Below are 16,253 nucleotides of genomic sequence, written 5' to 3'. Positions count from 1 at the left end.
CCCTGGATGCTACCATTGTCCTGATTTTGTGAATATTATTTGCATTTCCTGTAGCCTTTTCTTCACTTACGTTTCTTGGACTAGGGTTATTGGCAAGGAGGTATGAAGGTCTTCAACTTTCTTAGACAATGTCGAACATTTTCCATAGTGATTGTACCACTTCGCCCGCCCGCCACAAGCGTGTGAGTTTCCACTGCTCCACGTCTTCACCCACAATCAGCTGTGTCTGACTTGACTCCTGCTTACTAATGAGAATGAGCACCACGGAATACATCTGTTACTTACATGTCCTCTTTTTAGAGTGCCTGTTGACATTTTTGCCTATTTTTCATTGTTTTTTTTTTAGGAATTATTCATGTATATATATATTTATTCTAGAGCTTTGATGATTTGTTACAAGTGTGTTCTCCCACTCTGTGGCTTGTCTTTTCTGTCTCTGGCATATTCTGAAGAAAAGAAGTTCTTGATTTTAGTGTAGCCAAATTTGTTAGTTTTTTTCCTTTGCTTTTTTGAATCTTAAATTCTTTCCCATCCTGAAGTTATAAAAAGTATTATGCTGTTATCTTATAAAATACCTAGTTTTTTTTTTTATAATTTAGCTCTTTATTGACTTAGATTATTACATGGGATAAAGTTGGGATTCAGTTTCATGTTTTTTTCGTATGAATATCCTCTTCTTCCCAACCAGTAGTTACTGAAAAGACCACTCTCACTGTAAAGAGAGCTTTTGTGCTGCTTCTGTCAGATCAGGTGACTGTAAATTTATGCTGTATTTCTGGGCTCTCTGGTCTATTAGTCTATTATTGCTCTTTTAGTACCACACCAACTTGATTAGGTTGTGACAATGAAAAGTAATTCTCATTAGGTGGTAAGACAAGTTGTCTCACCTTTATGTTTTCTTGGAGTTTCCTGGCTCTTACTGACTTTTTTGCATGTTCACGCTTAAATATCCATTTTAGAATGAGCATAAGTTCAAACAGACCAAAAATCCTTAGAAGTGCTGAATGGGACTGCATTCAATCTCTCCACCAATTTGGAAAAATAAACATCCTTATGATATTGTCTTACCGAAAGCATGGCTAGCTCACATTCTGTGTCTTTCTTGGTAATACATTTCAGCATAGGGTTTCTCTTGTCTCATATGAGGTCTTAACATGTTTTCGGTGAAGTTCTTTCTAAGTACTTTGTTTTTAGAGATACTGTATAAATGTTAAGTTTTCTTCTTTAAAGTGTTTCTGGTATCATAATTTCTGTATACTGATTTCATATCCAGCAACTCTACTAAACTCACATCTTAATTCTAACATTTTATCTGCAGAATCTTTTAGATTTTTCTAAATACACAATCACAGTGAATAATAGCTTTATTTTCCCCTTTATCTGTGTAAATACATGTGTATGCATGTGTGTTTTCTTTTCTTCCTGCCCTACTGCACCTGCTGGTGCCCTTAGGGACACAGGGAATGGAAGTGGTAGGAACAGGCTTTCTTGTGTTTTGCTGAATCTCCTAGGGAAAACATTCAAAAATGAAATATTTGGAATTTTAAAAAACTAGCATACTATAGAGTTAACTTTTTTCTTCTTGGTATAAAAACTCTGATTCGGAGTTTTAATCTGATGTATAGATGTGTGCAACCACCCCCATCAGGATAGAGAACAGTCATATCACTTTCACAGTTCCTCTGCATCCTGCCCCCTCGTAGTCAGACCTTCCCCCATGTCTAACTTCTGGCCACTGCTGCTCTGATCTGTTCTTCATCCCTGTGGTTTTGCCTCCTCCAGAATGTTACGTAAATGGAATTAAACAATAGTTAGCCTTTTGTGACTGACTTCTCTCACTCTGCATAATGCCTTTGAGACTCATCTCTGTTGATGTATCATTATTCATTCATCATTATTGCTGAGGAATATTGCGTTCTATGGATGTACCACAGTTTGTTTACACATTCACCCACTAGGTTATGTATGTTTTCCAGCTCTGCAACTTTTTTGGGGGTAGGGGGAGGAGAGGTAGTTAGGTTTATTTTTTAATTTATTCATTTAATGGAGGTACTGGGGATTGAACCCAGGACCTCGTGCCTGCTGAGCACGTGCTCTTACCACTGAGCTATACCCTCCCCTCCTCTAGCCCTGCAGCTTTGTCAGCTTCCTTGGACAAACTGCTTCTCTATGCATCAGTTTCTTTCTCTGTAATGGGGATAATGAGCAAGGGGAAGATGGTATGTGGAAGGTGTGTAGGAGCAAGGTCATGAGTGGCCTTATGGACTACAGCAGGGAGTTGTGATTTTACTCCAAGTACAGCAGAAAACCAGGGATGAGACATGACCTGGTTCAGGCCTCTAACAGATCATTCAGGCAGCAGTGAGGAGAACGAGTTCTGGGGGACGGTTGTGAGAATGCAGGCAGGTTACTGCAGTGGTCCAGGGAAACGATGCTGGTGGCTTGGACCATCATGGTTGTTGTGAGGATGACGAGCGGTTTGACTGAAGGTAGTGTTTGTTTGTAGAACCCACAGGACTTGCTGCTGGATTCGTAGTTCAGTGGACCACGTTCCCTGTCTGAGTAGAAGTGAGGCTGGTCGTAGTTATCAACAGCAACAGTCCTCTCCCGTTTCAACTTTCCCAGAGATTTCCCTCATCCATTGTTGTTTTTGTTTTGTTTTCTTTTTTTTTTTAAAACACCTTTATTGTGGTATGATTCCTGTACAGCAAACTACACATGTTTCAGATGTATAATTTGCTGAATTTTGATAGATGTAGACACCAGTGGAACCACCACCACAGTCAAGATCGCTAACATTTCCATCACTCCCCAAGAGGTGCCAATTTTGAATTCCCAGTTTATCTCTTCCCGCTCCCTTTGCCCCCTGGTAGCCATAAATTTGTTCTCTGTATCTGTGAGTCTTGAAACCTAAACTTTAATGCCTGATTTCTGGAATCCACCTGAGGAAAGAGCCTGTCTTTTCATACATTTAAAAATGATGTCTAACTAACTTCCTTCTTACTCAGACTCACAGCCGCAAACACATTTGTTTGGGGAAAAAAAGAGGCGACATCCCACAAAAATGTTTTCTTACAGCACTTTGCTTTGTGGTTCTCTGCAGACTGTAGACTTCTGTGACCCCACACTTAGTCATCCTGCTGGAAACGCAGTTGTCCTGGGTGCTTCATGCTTAGCCAGCAGGGTGGTAGTTTTAGTGGCTGGCGGGAGTTCCTGTGTACACTGGGAACTTATTGTTGGAATAAACATTATTAGATTCAGACCAAAATTGGACCAGAAATTTATTTTTGTCCTCCTTTCAACCTCAGTTCACCCTAGATTCTCTTATCCAGATGACAAATGGTCTTGACTTTCTGAAGTGATCTAAAGATTAAAATCAGCCCTGGGTGCCTTGCATTCAAATGGAGATTTTTTTTTTTTTTGGAAACAGTTAAAAATAGAGTTCACTGATCTCACATAAAGAAGTTTTCTTTTATTTCCTGTGTGTCTGCTCCTAACACGTCTGTATTTGTTCTCTGTGGGGCCTTAGCTTCCAACTCCTCCTTAAAGACAAACACCTGACCCAGTCTTTATCTGGGACACTCATCATGCTTTTTTTTTTTTTTAAACTCTATCGTATCTCCTTAATTTGGGGCTTCTCATAATTCAGGATTTGCTAAATTGGAGGAAATTTCCCTTCTATCCTGAGCTACTTGTTCTATTTTGCTCCAGTTTTCACCATCTCTCATCAGGTAGATGCTAAACCATGGTATTTATTTAACTCAGTTGACTTGTAGGAGGCCCCTGGAATCTTGGAGATACTCAGTTGAATCTTGTGCTTCATTTTGTGCTTCTTTGTAATTGGCTTCTTTTGTGATCTTACAGAATACCATGCTGCTATTTTACAGCTGAAGAGGGAGCACAAAGAAGAAATCGAAAACCTACAGGTATATCTCTTTGATTCTGCTGAACTAGTTGTTTAAGACTAATGCTCAGTTTTCTCATGTGCTGAAGTAAATATTCCAGTCGTGTTGGCATATCTGCTTAGACAGCATCTGTACCTTGTACTTGCCCCTGGGCCTTGAGTTTATTCTGGGGATGAAACCTTGCACTCCATTTTTAATAAAATTCGATTCCTTTTTTTAAAAAAAATACCAGAAAAATGTTTGAGAAAATGATTTGATTGGAGAAAATGATGGTTTTATTTGGAAAGCAGGAAAGAAGACAGGGTATTTAGGCTTTACTTTTTATAAGAAGTCTTTGAGAAATTGTTTCCAGTACAAGTTGTTTTGTTTGGCATACTCCCAGTCATGCGTTCGTATCTGCCCGTCGCTTAGCACATCCCTGCAGTGTGATGTCGAGCAGCTTAAGGCACTTAGGAAGTAGTCCTAGTAGGAGAAAGAGTTCTGCTGAGCCAGCCATCCCACATCCCCAGGGAGTGCTTGAAAGTTGCCGACTTGATCTCCCTCGTGAAGCCTGGAAAGTCTGAGGAATCATTTCCTTTGTCCCACAAATTGTCATTCCCTTCTGTTTGGTGTTCGCTGGCAGTGCCTGTAACAGGAAGTTTCAGAGTCTTGATTTCAAATAAGTAAATATTGAATCAGGCACTGATTCTACTTGGCTGGTGGCTGGGGCTGACCCCATATCTCAGGAGAGCATGTGAGTGAAATCCGAATCAAACGTGGTAGTTGTATTGTGCTAACTCATGACTCGCTAAGTCAGTGAGTTTGTGGATCAAACATTCTTTCCATGAAGTGATAATGTACTTTTGAAAACTTTAAGAAAATAACTGGGGCTGTGTATTGGATTATATATGAAGCCATTGCTGGTAGCAAACAGATCACTAAGTAAGTCGTATGGGAAATGAATTCAGGCCACTCCTATCCAGCTTGTGTTAAGTAGTTTGGAAAAAAGAATGAGTCCATTTCACAAAGAAGTGAAAAAGTGGAAAAGTACCTCTCTCTCCTCGGGGACAAAGGGAGGTGTAGGCCCTTATCTCCTTTGTTGCAAAATGCTCTAGAGAGACCTCACTTTTTGTCTTTGTTCTGGTGTGCAGAAGATTCTCAGCTGTCTCAGAGAAGCCGAAGTGGGGATTAATTTAAGAAGCAGATTGCTAAAGAGGGTGGCGCAGGAGTGATTCTGTGAGCAGGAGTTTTCTGTCACAGCTCAGCTGGGAGGTTAACAACTACCTTCACCAAGGTGTAGACCAGCCCTGCGAGCACTTTGACAGCTAAATAATATTCACAGCAACCACAGGCTTAGAATCTTGGGGTTCTTTATTGTGCTGGACATTTTTCTAGGCATATTACATAATTTCATGCATTTTCATGTCCACAAAGTCCTATAATCTCACATCTCTAACTGGGAACAGGTTGAAAAAGGGAAAAAGAGGAGTAAATGGAAGGGAAAAATGTATATTTCGATCATGATCTTCGTTTAAAACAAAAGTTAGTCCAAGGTGTAACTGGCAATAGTAACGGTTAAAAACATCTCCAGATTATACCTTAAGTATCCTTTATCTCTGAAATGATTATGTTCTTTTAATGCTGTTAGTAAGCTAATAAAAAATTTATCCCATATTTATGATTGATACCTAATTGCTGAAACCCTGTGGTCGTGGCACACTGCTGCCACCAGGGCGGGGCAGTGCACCAGTCTATATTCTCGGCTGTAGTGGGGAGCTCGTCCCGCAGGCACAGACTGATGGCTCGCAATGGGAAACTGGCAACTCTTATTCCCCATCCGACCTCGAGAAGTGTTTTGTTGGCAGACACATCATTCTAAAGATTGAGTTAGGAGTAAATAGTTGAAAATATGGAGAAATTTCTAGCTGCTTCTAAAAAAACACTCTGGCAATAGTGGGCTTATTTACGTGTGTGACTTTACCCTGCTGAGATTACATAGCAGATGTCACTTCAACCAGGACACGTGCTCCCCAGGTTGTCACTGTCCCCACTCCATTTCCCCTGCCTGGCTCCTTTATACCTTAGTTAACCCCTGTTCTCTGGGAGACGTAGGAAATAACCAGATGGGTTAGCAACACCAACCAGTCAGAACAGACACAGTTCATGAAACAATAACCCAGCTTGGCTGTCCTCGTGGGCACTCACTGAAAGTCATCTCTACCCGTTTTGTTCCTCAAAGTCACGTCTCTTGTCACAGGACTGGTGGAAGGTAATGGGGTGAGCTGTGATTTCCTTGCTTATTTCTTGCTGTGGGTTTCCACTGGCAGCCTTCACTGCCTGTTAGATTTTCTTTCTCCACTTATAGGTCATGGAGAAGTCAGACGTTTCAGAACTTCTTCAAAATGCCTTTCTAGAATAAAAAAGATTTCATGCTTTGAGTATGCAGGAGAAGGGATTCATTCTGTCACCATATAGAAGAATGTATATGCATCAGATTTATTTTTTGGGGGACAGTTTTCAAAGAGTTGAAAGAAGCGGCATGATTCAACAGAGAACCTAAACTCAGCTTGCTGTTCTGTTTTTGACCACAGACTGTAGGGAAGTCATTTAAACTGTTCAGTTCCCCTACCTGCGACATGGAATCCTTACCACCTTGAATGATTTGATTGGAGGCTGAAACTTTTAGCCCAGAGTCCCAAGGCTTGTAAGTGGGGAGTCTGGAGTTTCAGTCTCATGCGTGCTCTGTAGTGCACCTCGGTAGAGGGCTGCACTAGATAGAATGGGCTTGGTCCTGGGACCAACTTTTCAAAACATGCAGCAACTTAGATACATGATCTTCCTATAGTTCAAAAGCAAAATTTTATTAATGACTTAAGTAAATCCATTTCCAAATTCCATTAATTTATATACCTTCTACTCAGTGAAAGCACTTGGCTGACTTTTCTACTCAGAGCTCCAGTAGGAGAGTGGTGGCCAGTCCAACGTTTTCTGTGACTTTACTATTTCATGTCATTTATAATGTAACCAGCAAAATGCTTAAATGTTGTCCAGGTGTGCCCTTTATTTGGCAAACTATACCTTGAGAGTATATGATCACTTCATAACATTCATCATCTATTTCATTTTTCAGTTTTGAATAATTCAACACTACTGACATTTATTTTCTACTTTATTTTTGAAAAAGTACTGGTTCTCACTTATTTGAGAAATACTTGCCTCTGAACTTGCACATCGAGTTCATGGATATTGGGTAGGAGCATAGTTCAGACCTGCCCTTTTAAGGCACGTGATAAAACTAATTCCCCTACAGTGTAAATAAAAGTTATTTCTTTGGATTTGCCTAGGAACAAGGTTTAAGAATCACCTTCACAGCTCTTGTATAAAAATCTTTATCTACATGGTTGATCTTTGTCTTATCATAGTCAGAGAACCAGGTGTGATATTATCTGATGCATGATGAGAATATGAAAGAACTCAGGTTTTTGAGTCAGAATTCAGTTAAGCGTCTTGCGCTATGATGTTAGGAATCAACTTTTCTGGGGCTTCATTTTCTCAGTTTCAGCATGTGCACAATAACCATCATATTGATGCACAAATAACGAATGTTGATGAGGATGTGGAGAGAAGAGAACCCTCGTGCACTGTTGGTGGGGATGTGAATTGGTGCAGCCACTGTGGGAAGCAGTATGGAGGTTTCTCAAGAAATTAAAAATAGAACTACCATGTGACCCAGCCCTTGCACTCCTGGGTATATATCTTAAAAAAAAAAAAGGAAAACACTAATTTGAAAAGATACGTGCACCTCAGTGTTCATAGCAGCATTATTTAGAATCACCAAGATATGGAAGCAACCTAAGTGTCCATCAACAGATGAATGGATAAGAAGAGTGATATTTATAGACAACAGTGTCTGTCTTAGCTTTGTACCTGTTGATGTTTTGGAGAGTCTAGGGTCTGCACCTGTTTATATACAATGGAATATTACTCACCTATAAAAAGAAATGAAATTCGGCCATTTGCAACAGCTTGGATGGACTTGGAGGGTATTATGCTAAGTGAAATAAGTCAGATAGAAGAAGATAAATACTGTATGATACCACTTATATGTGGAATCTAAAAAATAAGACAAGCTAGTGAATATAATGAAACAGATTCACAGAGAGAATAAACTAGTGGTTACCAGTGGGGAGAGGGAGGAGGAAGGGGCAAGATAGAGGTAGGGGATTAAGAGATACAAACTACTATGTATAAAATAAATAAGCTACTAGGATATATAGTACATAATAGGGAATATAGCCAATATTTTATAATAGCTATAAATGGAGTATAACTTTTAAAAATTTGTGAATCATTGTGTTATATACCTGTCACTTATAAAATATTGCACATCAACTATAGTTCAATTAAAAAAAGATAATTTAAGAAATCATTTTGATGACGGCTCCCTTCTAGGGTTGTTCAATATGATGTATACTGGATTACAAACCTATGCTCAGTAAATACTATTTCTTAGTCCTTTTTCCCTGCACAAGTCTCCTTGGAGTTAAGCAACTTGTGCTTAGAGTGGTCCTCGAGCTTTTGGTTGAGGATTTCCTTGGCACCTTGACTTGTAGTCTTTGAGGGTGACTTTTTCATGGTCTTCTAGCTGTTCTTCTGCCTCTGTGCTCTGTATCAGAGGGTCTAAACCAGGCTTTCCCGAAGCTCACATGATGGAAGAGTGAGCCTCTGAAACACGCTTCTTGAAAAAAAAATATTTCATGGTCAAATAAGTTTGAGCAATATCTTGCCCCCCGTTAGAGCTTTACCATGAAGAGAGAACAGAGGGACGGAGGGGAGGATGTGTAGCTTGCTTCTCACGTAATTCTTTTTTCTTCCAAGTAACCGATGTTTCTGAATACTGCTCTCTGTTTTTTATTTTATTTTATTTTAAAGGTTTTTTTTGTTTGTTGGTTGATTTTCTTTTTTGGGGGGGAGATAATTAGGTTTATTTATTTTTATTTATTTTTTAATGGAGGGACTGGGGACTGAACCCAGGACCCTGTGCATGCTAAATGTGCACTCTTCCACTGAGCTATACCCTCTCCCCTTGAATACTGCTCTCTGTTGATTTATATAATCTTATCTCAATGTATATCCACTTTCTGAGTTTGAGTTATATTCTTTGAGTGGTTTCATTACCCTTTTCATGATACCAGGGTGCTGCTTATTAATCTGATTGTAGGCACCTGGAGGGAGCAATGATTTTTCTTTATTCTCTGTCTTTGAAAGTACCTAGCAAAGTGCTTGGCACATAGGTGATGTCCAAATACTTCTTATACAACAACCTACGATTGAAAAACAGTAGCACCTAAATGTAATTAAGTCCCTACTGTGTGCTGACCTTTGTTCCATGCATTTGATATTATATTATAAAAAGCAAATGTAGAAATATAAGCAAAGTAATAGATTTGTCCCTATTTTACAGATAATTAAACATGAGGCTCTCAGAGACTGTGAATTGTCAGAAGTTCTAGACTAGTAAGTGGTGGAACCTGAGTTTGAATCCACCTAGATCTGTCTCACTTTGAAGCTGATGCTCTTTCTGTTAATCAATACAAGAGTGTTGGAAAGAACATTGAATCTAGAAACAAAGTCTAGATTGTGATCTTACTTTGGGGACAGTGGACAGTGTGAACTTGAGGCAATTTTTTGAACTCAGTTTCCTAATGTATAAAATGAAGGACTAGGCAATATACTAAGAGCACCTTGAATTTTATTATTGGCCTCACCATACTTTTTTTGTTTCTATTTATCTACCGCATTGTCCTTTCAGCCTTAGGGTTATCTAACTCAGAATCTCTAAATCCTTGTTACCTACACCCCTGCCCCCTTTTCCTTTTAGTTTCTTCCAGAGGTTCCCCTTCCTAACCAGGGGGTCTCTTCTCCGTTCTGCTTGCCTCTGTGGGACACGGGGTTCAGGTGTTCAGTAGCACTCTGCACTCCGGCCTTCTTGTGCTTTTCAGGGTGCCCGACTTAGTGGAGGGGCGCAGTTCGTAGAATGGTGCATGCAGCTTCTCTAGGAGGCCCAGTTCTTCTTTCTGACGGGAGGGAAGCACGAGGGATGGGTAGGACTTCTTTGGCTCTCTACTTCTTCAATTCTGAAAGTTGAAAGAAAATGCATGCTCCTTGTCGGACTTTTGAGGAGCTCTGGATAATTTAAGAGTATTATTTTTGACCAGCACTCTCAGCCGTTTGGAAGTAGGTGCCATGGAAATGACACATTGTTTTATCTGTTTTTAATGAATGTCCTCTGGGTTGTGGGTTAGAAGAAAAAGAACTGGCCAACAGTGACATTTCCTTTACGGGAACCTCTTCCACTTACCCCATTCATCACATGTGCAGTCCTTCTCCGAGGGGAAACTTGACTGAGCGATGGCCTCTGGCAGGCCTCTGCTCCTTGTGCAATGCAGACACATTCTAATATGGTAACTCCCGCTGTGAAGTGATCCAGGGACGGGGGCCAGACTAGAAATTAGCTTACATTGCACCTCCTTGCCCCCCAGAGAACCAATGGTGTGTTGGCCCCCACTAAGACAAACTCGTAGACTTCCTGACTTTTCTTTCTCCAGCCCACCCGACTGGTCCATTTCTAATAGTCAACACATTGCTGTTGAAACAGAATTGAGTCCAAGCGACACTTGAGCTGATAACCGCTCAGTTTATAAAGACACATACCTCCGGAGTCTTTCCCATCTGTTATGTTCCTTGTTATCAACACAATACATTTAAATCTATCACATTCCTGGAGAATGCTGTGAGGGAAAGGGAGTAATTTGTAGATTGATAAACAAAACTTTCACAAATATGAAATATGATGATTTCATTACACCCTCATGGAATTCCCCTACGTGCTGATATTTCATTACTGAGATGCCAGAAAAGAAGACAAAACTTAAAATGTTGGGAAACACTTTATTGTTTCATTGTGTATATATAGTACAGAGTTAGGAGTTTGGTAGATTTGTTGGTTTGCTGGTGTTGAGATGCTTCTTAGGCCACTGGCTATCTGGAAGCTCACAGATACACTTGGAATTGAACTTTGATGCAAAACACAAAGCAATTAATTTCCTAGTTGACTTAGCCCAGGCGTCCTTCGTCTCAGCCTTCAAAATGCTGTCTTGCCCCAGAGAACTCCGTTACTGTATCAAGCTGCTTGTGGACAGAGGAATGCTGATTGTAGAATGAAAGGTGTGCACTTTGCTCACTTGTATTGTTGAGGCTGATGCCGGCTTTGTGTGCCTCCTTCAGGCGCCATCGGCTCCAGAAGTCCCTGCTGAGGCTTTTTTTTTTTTTAAATTGAAGTGTAGTGGATTTATAATGTTGCATTAGTCTCTGGTGTGCAGCATAGTGGTTCAGTTACACACACACACACACACACACTCTTTTTCATTATGGGTTACTGCAAGAGATTAAACACTGGTCCCTGTTCCTGCTGAGCCTCAGACTCTGAACATGAGTCCCTCATGTGCACCAAGATGGTGATTCTTTTTTCAATAGTTTCTGACTTTAGGCGACAGGCTGATGTTGGAACAAGTGACTTTTTGAAGGTTGGCCTTTGTTTTTTGACTCTCGATGGGATGGGAAGAAGCAGGGTATGTTAGAGCCTGTGGAGAGGGCGTCCTTGTCTCCAGACTCACCCTGCCTTGCTCAGTAATGCTGTGTGGAGGGTTCTCTAGTTACAGAGTATGGCACTAGGTGGTCTAGGTTTCCTTCTAAAGTTCAGTTACTTCTGGCCTGGGGAGAGCGGGCCTGTGTGTCTGCCTGTTAGAGGTTCCCCTCATCCCACATCACCTGCAGCAGTGCTGGGAAACTAACTGAAATACAGTGAATAGTGGCTAAGTGATCGGACTGGACATGGCTCAGAATTTCTTCATGACTCACCATATTTCAGAAGAAAGCTGCATTGGAGGTAGCGTCAGGACTTCCTAAATGTATGACGCCATCAAACACAGTCCAGAGAAGTTTGTTTGGTCATCATAGTGTCCTTTAAAAAGTCACCTTTGAATAAATTTGTCTGAGAGCGTATGCTCTCATTTGCCGCAAGGCTTCCCTGCATTTCCTGTTGTCTTACGTCTGGGGTCCCTCGTGTGTTGATGTTGGTCGCCTGACCCTGTGGACATCCACGTGGGGAACCCCTGGTGAGCACTGAGACAGAATGTCAGAATGTCCTCATCCACTTTCTCCATGGTTTCATGAGTACCAAGCCAAAGTTCCTGGAGTTTTTAGACCTTTGTGGACTGTCCCATTTCTTTTCCTTTTTCCTTCCTTCCTCCTTCTCTTTCTTTCTTCCTTCTGTCCTTCCCAGAAAGGGCTATGGATGGAGTAGAGCAGGCAGCAGCATTAGGAGGATGAATGAGAGACAGCTCTTGGTGCAAACAAAAAAAAGAAACTGATTGGTGTCGTATTACATTTTAAGGGAGGAGTGGGGAGAAATTTTGCTTGATTTTCTGAGTTTAAATGCTGAGTACCCTTTGCCTTCTGACTGAATTGGAGATGGTTACGACCGTAATGATTGAATATGAAATACAGACTGCTGGGCACTGTGCTCGGCGCTTTACATACATAATCTGTAATCAGTTTTGGCCCAGAAGTTAAGTGCTCTCCTGAGTTTTCATAGCTGGCTAGTGCGAAGGCGGGGTTTACTAACCAGGTTTCTGTCTTGTTTCTAAGTCTGCTCTGTTTCCACTGTCAACTTGTCAGCTGATTTGGTCCACTTATTTCTAGTCTAATAGCCTTCTAACTTTTCATTTTCCCTCTCCCCCTCATCCTGTGGCAAAGACCTCTGCAGAGCATCCCTTATTTTTACCCTATACAAGTTCTTTATGTAGTAAAACAAGCAAAAAAATGCAGACATCTCTGTGTGTTTAGAAAGAGAAAGATAGCAACAGGGGCCTCCTGTTTCCCGGGCTTCAGAAATGACGAGCTGCTCTCTCTGCCAGAGTGCAGAAGAAAGGATCGGGGAGAGGGTGCCCTCCGCGACTTCCCTTCCCCCAGCTCGTCCTGAGCCCAGTCTGAGGAAGAGCCTCTAGTGTTAGGCCCCATCATCTTGATGTTTGTATTTATCTTAGAGATCTGCAACCTGAGTCTCAGAGAAATCAACTTCTGAGACCACAAATTAAGTAAGAAAATCTGGTGGCAAAACTTCACTGTGTCTTGCCGACTACTTACTTGGCTGATTTCTGCAGTCTGGACAGAGGAGTTCCTCAGCTCTTCTCAGACCTGATCTTCCCCAGCGGAGCGCCAGCGTCACTGGTTCCTTAAGCACAGGGGGCGATGTGGCTGTTCCTCTGCTGTCACCAGTTTGTAGGGTGTGCCCACGTGTCGTAAATGGGACCTGTGCCTCTTCTAACAAGTCCAGCCTTGTGCGGGCTTTGGGATCCAGAGTGTGAATTCATCATGTGTCTGTGTGCACGTGCTTTGACCATCTCCCTGCAACGGATTTTCATGAAGGAATAGCAGTAATAATAGATGATATTTATTGAGCACTTACCATGTTCCAGCCTTTTAATATGAGGATTAAATGAGTTATTACACCAACTCTATGAAAGGGCACTTGTAACCTCTAGACACTGAACTGCCTCTGGTGGTTTTTCTACCTTGAAGGCCCTTGCCTAGAGAGCAGTTGTGACATGACCTTGCTCCTGGACTGGCTCTTGCCTTTGATCTGTCCTCGGGTGGAATATCGGTCCTTGGGAATGATGGACCTTAGCAGCAGAAACGGCTGAGGAATGAACCTACGTGATGAAGTCAACTAACCTTTTGTTGGATGAAACGTAACACAACCCTAGGCAGGACAGTCCATATGAACACAGATGTGGACACTTCTTGGGTTGAGTCCTGTCTCCACTACCAACCAGATGTGTGGTCTTGAACAAACTATCCAAACCTTTCTGAGCTTCTGTTTCTCGCCTGAAAGTGTAGTTGTGATGATACTATAACTTGGTTGAAAGGATGCTGATTGCAGCTGGTGAGATAGTTAAGTATGGGACTAGGGGGACAGTGGCATGTGATCCATGACTGATGAATAACTTGTGTTTGCTCTGAGGAGCAGCATGTTTTGTTTAAGTCAGTGGCTGTTGATGTGTATTTTTTGGCAGTAAAGTTCTTTCAAAATAAATCATGTACCTGAATAAAAGAAAAACATTCTGTGATTAACATCATACCTAATGTTCCAAAGAGCATTGCTTTTAATATTTTTGTGATATAAATGTGATACTGTCATTTCCATGACAGCCTATCAAGGAGAATATTGCTGCTGCCATTATTTTATGAAAGAAACATCTGAGTAGGTGAAAGCACCCTGAGATTTAGGCCCCCCAGATCTGTGCTGGAAGATGTTATATTTCAAAATTGTTTTGCTATAAACTTCCTAAAATACAATTATATATATAACTATATATATATATATAAAACTGTATATATATGTGTGTGTGTGTGTATATATATATATATAAAACTCTGCTTGTTACTTTTTTTAATAACAAAAACTAATTGAGCCCCTGTCAAATATGAGATGTGCTAGAGATAGAACACCATTTAATAAGCATAGCAGCTGACATTTATTGCAGTATTACTGTATGCCAGACACTCTACTTAGCACATAACCTGGATTATTTTATTTAATCCCCGCATGCATTCTGTTCTCAGAGGATTTACTGTTTAGTTAAAAGAGCAGAATTTATACCACAAAGGTTAACTAACAGGCAGCTGAAACTCTCCTCATATGACCCAGAGACTAATGAAGGGGAAGACTGCCTGACTGTTAGCATCTTTAAATTATCTCCTTTTAATGGCATTTGCCAGATTCAGATCTTAGATTTCAACTGAGAACTCTCCAGTCTCCAATGTTCTGATTGCCTTAGCTGAGTGGCAGTTTCTCTTACTGTCTCTGGAAGCTGCTATAGGTGTCTCTGTAATACACTTCTGCTTATTTTCTTTCACCAGTCCGTATGCAGGGACCCCTCTCTGTTGCAAATAGATACAATACACTTAAAGTATTGAGGAGGATATTGCATAGATATGTGGATGTGTGTGCTTGGTCATCAGCGGATTACAGTTATTTAAGAAGCCATTCCCCAGTCTCACCACTGGAGGTCAGCTTGACCCTTTTTCTCTTAAAGCTCCAAGTGAATTGGTTTTCTGTTGATGACTGGAGGAGCTTTCCGGTTTAGAGCTTTCCTTTAGACACAGAAAATAAAATCGCTCTTTGTTTATTTCACAGCATGCACAAATGTGTATGCATAGTTCTGTACTCACAGGCATAATCCTTAGTGTATTACAAAGCAATATGTGATATGTTTATTGCCATTAATACACATGCACATTCTATATGACAAAAGACAGGCACTGAAAACAGTGTCTTACGACATTGATCATCTGTGTTTCCTCTAAGAATGGAGCCATCAAAAGGAAATTAGAGGTCTGTCTGTCATTCGTTCATTCACTGTATACTACGTGGCTGCTGGGTATCGTGCTGTGCTAGATGCTGGAGGGAGCAGAGCAGATGTGATCCCTTGTGGTCCTGTCAGAATCGGGTATTGATAAAATAATCAGTTAGCATGAGGAGTGCTGTGAAGAAGAACACAGTACGCGGTGCTGTGACAGGCTATAATTTGGATTTGAGGGGCCAGGGGAGGATACTTTGAGGAAGTGATATTAACCAGAGACCTGAAGGATGAAGAGGAGCATGGTTGGTTTGAAGGACTGTGGGGAGGCCAGTGCAACCGGAGGACAGTGAGTGACAAACAGGAGGGAGTCTGGGGATGAAGCTCTGGAGTTGTACTTTTCAAACTTTTTAAACTGCATCCTGGAATAAGAAATGCATTTTACATCAAAACCCACCTTGCATGTTTGTGCATGCGTGTGTGTGTGAAATAAGAGTTCTGTTAAGCAGGAATTATTTCATGAGATGTTTTCTGCTGTATTCATCTCTCTTATTAAAAGAAATGCTGTTGATAAAGCATAAATTGATTTGTTACCCTACTAATGGATCATGGCCCACAGTGTGGCAAACACTGCTGTGGAGGAGGGCAAGGGGCCAGATTCCGGAAGGGCCTTGTTGGTCTTCTTAAGGTTTTCCAGCTTCATCCTCAGAACAGTGAGAATCTACCGACTGAGCAGAGGCATGTGTGACATGAATAGGTTTGTGTTTTCAAATGACACTGACTTCTGTTGTAGGGTGTAAGCAGTAGGGGAGCCGGAGTGGAAGTGGGCAGGTCAGTTGGGAAGCATTGCCTTCCTGCAGGCAGGAGGAGATGGTGGCTGTGATGACGGTAGGGGTGTGGGCGGGAGAATTCACTCTCGCTGACAAGGAGCACTGACTTCCCACCA

The 16,253-nt window shown here is 41.3% G+C and overlaps 1 protein-coding gene across 21 annotated transcripts in view; it reads left to right on the top strand.

Moving 5' to 3' along the window:
• FMN1 (formin 1) overlaps positions 1 to 16,253 on the top strand; it is a 432,624-nt gene that overhangs the window by 166,092 nt on the left and 250,279 nt on the right. For 20 of the 21 annotated variants that reach the window (XR_012073400.1, XR_012073398.1, XR_012073396.1 and 17 more), the window contains one exon: positions 3,865 to 3,926. The exons of the other annotated variant lie outside the window; for it this stretch is intronic. Coding sequence is in view for 13 of the 20 variants with exons in the window: in XM_072962721.1 (XP_072818822.1) it covers positions 3,865 to 3,926 (62 nt within the window). In the remaining 7 variants the exon portion in view is untranslated. The remainder of the gene's footprint in view (positions 1 to 3,864; positions 3,927 to 16,253) is intronic. 21 annotated transcript variants of the gene reach the window in all.

Source organism: Vicugna pacos, chromosome 6, assembly GCF_048564905.1.
Source record: "Vicugna pacos chromosome 6, VicPac4, whole genome shotgun sequence".
Taxonomy (NCBI): domain Eukaryota; kingdom Metazoa; phylum Chordata; class Mammalia; order Artiodactyla; family Camelidae; genus Vicugna; species Vicugna pacos.
Note: the sequence above shows the minus strand (reverse complement) of the source record. Positions and strands in the feature narration are given on the sequence as shown.